This window comes from Monopterus albus, unplaced genomic scaffold (assembly GCF_001952655.1).
Source record: "Monopterus albus unplaced genomic scaffold, M_albus_1.0 scaffold107.1, whole genome shotgun sequence".
Classification (NCBI taxonomy): domain Eukaryota; kingdom Metazoa; phylum Chordata; class Actinopteri; order Synbranchiformes; family Synbranchidae; genus Monopterus; species Monopterus albus.
In genome coordinates, this window is record NW_018127987.1 from 9,227 (window position 1) to 16,943 (window position 7,717).

Sequence of the window (7,717 nt, forward strand, 5' to 3'; positions counted from 1 at the left end):
ATGTCCCTTCCCCATTTAAGGAGGAAGTCGCTCTGGATGTTTACCCATAAATTAAACAAGGGGGACACAGCCCAAGATATTCTTGCTTGAGCAAGAGAAGAGAAACAGATCAAGCTTACGTAAACACTTAGCTCACCCTTACATAACTATTACAAATAATATCTATATATGAACTACATACTGTTCTATTACATATTGCCTCTGGACTGGTGCCTTGTTTGTTTTTAACCACTACATGCTTAATCTAGTACTATATTTATCAGTTCTGAGATATTTGTGCTTTGCTTCTTTTATATGCTACGCTTTATTATCTGACATCTATAATTACTAGTTACTTTACAGATTCAGCTTTTAGCAACATGTAAAACATATACATTTTAAAATATGATAAATTATATCTAAATATAATAAAGAACTATTGTAGATAACAGCATTTAAAATGAGCCCCATTTCTATCAACTTGCGCTTACACCTAGCACACATGTTATGTTGAAGTTCAATATAGGACTTTTATTTATAATGTAGCATTCATACTTTTATACTGTGGCATTGCAATTTTTAATTAATTAAAAGATCCCCACAAGACATTTTTCCTTAAACTAGCAATGGTGGCAGAGATGTCATTTCTTGTTACTGTTTTGCTACTTTTAAAAAGTCCTTATGAAATACAGTAGATGATATAAAACTTATTAATTAAAAACGTTCTCTTTTTCCCATGTTTCAGGAAAGTTATGTGACACCTCAGGACAAAGTGCGACTGGCAGGCGAGATCGTCAGCCTCCTGGGAGCTGTTGCCATTTTGTTGCTTGAGGTGTACTTATGAAACGTGCTTCTTCTTCTTCTTCATACATGCTGTATCCTATATTACACTGTACTGCACATACACATCCTGCCTTGTCCTGTTTTCCAACAGGCCCCCGATATAGTGAGATTTGGAGTAAAGCGTTATTTTGGCCTGAGTGCACTGGGAGGCCCCTTCCATGTCATCCTGTAAGTACAAACTCCTCTGAGCAGTAAAATGAAGCCTGCTGTGTTGAAAACCCTTCTGACTTTTCTGTTGCTGTTGTGATCAGTATCACCTTCGCATGTTCGGTACTGTTGCTGCTGGTGTTCAGAGTCTGTGATGTGCAACGAGAAGGCGATGTGATGGCAGTGTGTTTGGTTTTCTGCTGGTGCAATGTCATGTTCTTCTCTCGAGGATTTCAACTGATTGGTCCTCATGTCATCATGGTACAGAAGGTAGGAGACAGCTCAGCCTGGACACAGACAAGAGTTCATTAGTAAAGTGGGAAATCCGCCTTGTTCCAAATGAACTTGTAATTAAATGTTTTGGAAGCAGATGTGTTCATTTCTTGTTTACATTCCTGTTAATTTATTGCTGTTTTCAGACTGCACCTTGTGTCTCATTTGTCCATAGATTATACTTGAAGATCTGGGGACGTTTATGTTGCAGTTGTTCATTCTCACAATTGCTTTTTCCAGCGGTAAGTATAGTTTGTGGAACCAGTCTTAGCAAACCTTGAACACTCATAAAGCTTCTAAGATCACGCTTTACAAAACTTTTACATTTCACAGTATTTACCTGCATTTTCAGGTTTTATGGTTAATTCGTCTAATTCATTTTGTATCATATTGTTGTTTTTATAGCTTTTTAACACCTGGTCGAGGGACAACCTTTGAAAATTAGGTTTTTTGGCTAACACTGACATATTTACACTAATGTTTATTGATATGCTTTGATCCTGAAATAAAAATAATTTAAAGTATAGCAGATATTATATAGACCTTGGAAGTTTTATGTGGCAGGAGTTAATTTCCTCACTTGCTTTTGCCAGTGGTAAGTATAGTCTGTGGAACCACACCTAGCAAACCTTTAACACTCACAAAGCTTCTTAGCTAAGATATGTTTGAATTAAGAAATTTTAGCAATGTGGATCTTGTCCTTTTTTCTGATTTCCTTCTCAGGCATATGGATAGTGTATATGACCCAGGACCCTGCTGCTATGCCTACGTTTGTCAACTTCCCCATTATTCTTTACACTGAGTATGAGTATTGTTTGAGCATGCTGAATATTCTTTGGGACCCCACCATCTATACACCACCCATGGCTTTTGTGTTACTCGTTGTCTTCTCAATAATCGCTGGCGTCCTTTTTGTAAATCTACTGATAGCCATAATGACTGATACAGAGTGGGATGTGTCGCAGGACAAAGATCTGCTTTGGAAAATTCAGGTAACACATATCACACTTTAAATAGGATTCATTTACAGACACATAATCAGGCTCATAAGTAACTTTGCCTCTGTACACCACCACAATGAACTTGAAATGAAGAAGTCAATATATTTTAAAAGTGTATATATTCAGCTTTAATTTAAGGGGTTTCACAAAAACATTGTGCTACCCCATTTAGGAATTACAGCCATCTTTATACATAGTCCCCCATTTTCAGAAGCTCAAAAGTAATTGGATATACTAACATAAAGATATATAAAATTATTTTTAATATTTGGATGTAAATCTTTTGCAGTCAATGACTGCCTGAAGTCTGGAACCCATGGACATCATCAGATGCTGAAATTCCTCCTTTAAGCTGCTTTGCCAGGCCTTTACTCCAGCTGCCTTCACTTGATGCTTTTTTGTAGGTCTTTCTGTCTTTAGGTTTGTCTTCAGTAAGTGAAAAGCATGCTCAGTTGGGTTGAGGTCAGGTGATTGACCCAACCATTGAAGAATATTCCTTTTCTTTGACTTGAGAAGCTCTTTGGTTGCTGTCACGCTATGTATCCATTGTGGTGGTGTACAGAGGCAAAATGACAAAAATTGCATCCTTCAAATATTTATGAACCTGACTGTAAATATAAATGGGCAGAAACACTTTGTCATGTCCCTGTGCATTTCTGTGTCATAGTAAGAGCTATTTGGATGTTGTGCAGGTGGTGTCTACAATTTTAATGCTGGAAAGGAAGCTGCCGCGCTGTCTGTGGCCTCGTCTTGGGGAATGTGGACTAAAATACGGCCTGAAGGACACCTGGTATTTCAGGTATGAAAGTCCTGCAGTGAAGCTTCAAATAAATATACGGCACAATGTTCATGTTGTCCAGTAAGAAGTACAACTCTCACTCTCTGCAAATATTATCACTCTCCCACATTGTGACTAACTTTTGTAGTCTGTGTGTGTACCTGGGTGAAAAGATAACAGTAGCCCAGTATCAGTAAGAGAGTGAGAGCTGTATGTCTTATTCAAAGTGCAACATGACTTGTAGCTGTATCGCTCTGAAGGCTACATAGGTTGTGGTCAGTACATAAACATGTTTCAGTGTAAACAAATCACTGCATCTCCCAAAATGCTGAGCCATTCCTATTAACATGCTGTATCTGCATGACACAGGATAACTAAGGGTGCACCAAAAGCTCAATAATACTAAATAACTTAACTGTAAATAAATGTTTACAGTTTAAGGGCATTTCTCTTGGACCATCTATGACTGCTGGTTTACTCTATTATCTTTGCAGGCTTGAAGAGACAAATGACCAAATAATACAAAATATGAGACAATACTTCTCAAAGCAAAATGAAAGAAAGAAAAAGGAAAGCCTAGACAAGACTGGCCCAGTAAAGGGGGCGTTCTTCAGGATCCCTGATCCCAAACCTCAAAACGTTGACAGGAAGGCTAAAAGGGTGGCACCTGATTCATCGCAGCACTTTGGATTTGGAGATGAAGCTGAAATATTTGGAGGACAAAGACTTTAACCCTATGTATATACAGTATGTCTATGATATGATTCTGTCTGTGAGCTTGAAATGCATTTCTGTGCATTTTCATTTTCTGAAATGCCCAATTATTGCAAAGAGAAATAATCATTGATACAGAGAAAATCTCTCCTGAATAATTCTCCTATCTTTGTCTATAAGTGGCTTTCAGGCAGTGAAGATATTTGTGTATGAATTGTTGTTTAGCATTATCATCTTCTATCATACACTATACTCTGAAAATGGTCAAATATACTATATAAAAAGATTAAATTTTTAATGCAATAAAACCTTTGATCAAAATGTTTCACATAAAGGTTTCAATATGAATGTTTATTTATTTTTCTATTGACACCTGAAACTACAGAATTTGCAGATGGACAATGTGGAGCCAGTTCGTTTATATTGAAAGAGAAGACTAATAAGAGAATATATATTTCTCAATATGAAATTTATTATGCATTAACGTATCAAAATTAACATGTGCACATGGAGCCTATCTGTTTAGGATAAACAAGAAAGACTGACTTCAACTTAGTGGGTAACAATATTTGTATGAAAAGGTACTACTATCTAATTGGTCCAAAACAGTTGGGGAGGAGCCGTGGTTTAGACTTAACTCTCCCGTTATTGATCCTTCAGTCCGTCCGTCCTCTCTGCTCCAATCATCGTGGACAGCGCCCTAGAAAGGAGGAATACCTGTACTACTTTAATTCCTACATACACACTCACGTCTTCCTTTGTTTTCACTTAATTAAAACTGTTTTACCTGGGTGTGTGTGTGCATAACTGTTCTCCCTTTGAAGCTCTCTCATCTACGTCTAATCTATTTTAATAAACTTGGAGCCTTACCGTACCAAGACTCCTTTGGGTCCACCAATCCAGAGGAACGATACGTAACTATGAGCTCCCTTAGCTACAGCCATAAATCTAATGAAATTCAGTAATTTAGTGGACAAGACTTATGATGTTGCATTAGTGTTTCAGTGACTCACACAGCAGATATTTGACTAGTAGTTAAGTGAACACATAGAGTGAGCACAATAGCAGAAAAAGAAGAAATTTGAGTTTTTGCATTTTCATCCTTATTTTCCACAAAAGTTTATGATAATGTACAGAAATACTATTTACTATAAATACTGATGACTGAAAGATAGAGAGCTCTCATAATTTCAGTAACTTCCTTTCCTCTTTCTTTTCACCATTCCTCTTTCACTAAGCAAGCAATCAACATAATTTGGACTATAATAACATGCATTAGCCTCAGCCCCTGAAATTTACAGTATTTGGTATATTTCAGATGATATGACAGCTTGGCAGTCAGGTGCTGTCACTCCACAGCTCGTCACTACTGCTCAGAATCTGGTTGCAAAGTGTATCAAAAAAGCAAGATGGCAGCTGCAGTATTCACAATATTTTAAATTCACTTTTGAAGTCAGATTTACAGTTTATGATCTCCACCCATAATTCCAGCCCCTGCATTGCAGACCAGTAAATACACATGGACCAGTTTTTGTGCCTCATGAGGGCTCGACAGTGCCCTCGACAGTGCCTGGTCCAGCACTGGCACACCACAGACCATAAATTATACCAAAGCCCTACTGTTTCTCACCCACTCTTCCATTACTGCCCCCTCAAACCTCTCAGTTTCCACACCCTTATTGAGTTCAATCAATCAGGTTTATTGTCACTTCTATAGTACACTCTCAGCATACATGGGAGTGAAATATTGTTCTCCATCAATCAGTATGTTTAACATTTAAATATCACAGGCACAGCAACAGCAAACAGACACAATTTAAAAAACATTGCATGAAGAGAGCAACATTGCCTAAAAAAGGTGATAACCTCTTATGAGGGTAGCCTAGAAAAAGAGGGGGAATAGGGAGCAACATTTGAAATGTGTTTAGAGTTCTGATAACCTGTGGAAAAAAGCTGTTACCCAATCTAGTGGATCTTGCCCGAATACTCCAGAGCCCCCCTTGCAGATGACATGATAACAGAGGTGATGTGAGCAGTGAGAGGGATCAGTTAGTACCAGACAGTCATGCATTGTGTTAGGATACTCTCTATAGTTCCTCTGTAGAATGTTGTCATGATGGGGGTGGGGGGGTTGGTGTTTGATTTTTTCAGTCTCCGCAGAAAGTAAAGGCATTGCTGAGCTTTTTTGGTAAGAGCAGTGGTCCATCCAACCATTTTCCTCCACTTATCCGGAACCGGGTTGTGGGGGCAGCAGTCTAAGCAAAGATGCCAAGACTTCCCTCTCTCCAGACACTTCCTCCAGCTACTCGAGGCATTCCCAGGCCAGCCGAGAGACATAGTCCCTCCAGCGTGTTCTGGGTCTTCCCCGGGGCCTCCTTCTGTTGGGACATGCCCGGAACACCTCCCTAGGAAGGAGGTATCCGAAACAGATGCCCGAGCCACCTCAGCTGGCTCCTCTCAATGTGGAGGAGCAGCGGTTCTACCCTGAGCTCCTCCCAGGGTATGTTGGTAATAGGCAGCTGCATCTCTAAAGACATAGCACTCTATGGTTTCCAGGCAGTCGTGTAGAGCTGCTATACTCCCCTCTGGCTACACTCAAATTTGTTTCATGACTGGTTTGACCAGTTTCAGCCGGGATCCATATGCATGATAGAAACATGATCAGAAGAGCTAGAATGACAGAAGAGGGATGCCTTGTATTCCTCCTTTGTATCTGTGTAGGAATTGTCCAGTGTGTTCTTCCCTTTGGTTGCAAAGTGGATGTGTTGGTAGAACTTTGGCAGGACTGTTTTCAAGTCCCAATACAATGAAGAATGCATCAGGTTGTGCAGTCTGCTGCTCACTGATGGTCTCATACAGGTTCAATAGATCAATAATAATATAAAATGTGTTTTGTTAATTAAAATACTAATAGATGTTTCTCCTCACAAAGAATTGAAAACAAAGCATTTTTCTGTTTTAATTGTATGGATGCTGACTCAGCATCCATACTATGTTATCCAATTATTTATTGTGTGGATGCATACGCATCCACACTATGTTATGCAGTTCTTTATTATTGTGTGGATGCAATGAGGCTGTCCCATTCTGCATGTTATGCAGTTCTTTATTATTCTGGTTCTACCACTGTTCGTCGGCATCTAATTGGTGCAGCATACTTTCACCTAGAAGGGCCATTGAGGTATCAAACTGTGTATCTCCTTAAGGACATGTGTGCTTGTACACAACTTTTTTATAACTTTTATACTTTTTAAGTTCTTTATTGTGTGGACTATGTTATGCAGTTCTTTATTGTGTGGATGCGTATGCATCCACACTATGTTATCCAGTTCTTTATTATTATTGTGTGGATGCGTATGCGCCATTTCAACTTTATTCAACTCGTGAGACGTTCAGCTACTAATGGTGCAAAAATCATCTTGATATCTGTTATGGTTTTTTTTATAATCGACATTTATATTTGTCCATAGACAATGCATGGGTGCAATGCCATTGGTAGCTATGCGTCACGTGACTCCCCCGGTTTAGCAGCTCACACTATGCTTTTACTCTTCCTCTTGTCGCTTTTGTGCTGCTATTCTGCCGTACTTAAGCATTATACACATATAATAGATGGTTTTCCAGATGGAGATTAATACCTCATCCAGGAAAAAAGAGAAAGTCTCGATCAAACCTTTAGTACTAAAAAGAAAGTCCTTTGATGCTGTGATTACACACAGGTCACACAATGGAAAAATGGAATGAATGGATGTATTGATGTGAGAAGAGATGAAAGAAGAGGCCAAACGGATGAAAAACCAGGCAACGCACATTCGGCATAGCTTTACATTTATCTAGGACATTCAGGCTTCATCTCTTTTTGAATCTCCTGAGCTATTTAATGGCTGTTGTTGTCACTGGAAAAACAAACACACTCTTTAGCTGTAAAATGTACATATATGCACATTTTTCATGAAGCTAAGGTGATGGCTTTAATAACATC

At 38.8% G+C, this 7,717-nt stretch overlaps 1 protein-coding gene across 1 annotated transcript in view; it reads left to right on the plus strand.

Annotated features, from left to right (window-relative positions):
* Window positions 1-3,826, plus strand: part of LOC109966216 (transient receptor potential cation channel subfamily V member 6-like) — a 7,896-nt gene extending 4,070 nt beyond the window's left edge. The window contains exons 10-16 of the mRNA XM_020610907.1: window positions 725-811; window positions 914-990; window positions 1,074-1,239; window positions 1,418-1,484; window positions 1,966-2,234; window positions 2,936-3,042; window positions 3,516-3,826. Of these exons, the coding sequence (XP_020466563.1) occupies window positions 725-811; window positions 914-990; window positions 1,074-1,239; window positions 1,418-1,484; window positions 1,966-2,234; window positions 2,936-3,042; window positions 3,516-3,753 (1,011 nt within the window). The 3' untranslated portion in view covers window positions 3,754-3,826. The remainder of the gene's footprint in view (window positions 1-724; window positions 812-913; window positions 991-1,073; window positions 1,240-1,417; window positions 1,485-1,965; window positions 2,235-2,935; window positions 3,043-3,515) is intronic.
* Window positions 3,827-7,717: the final 3,891 nt, after the last annotated feature.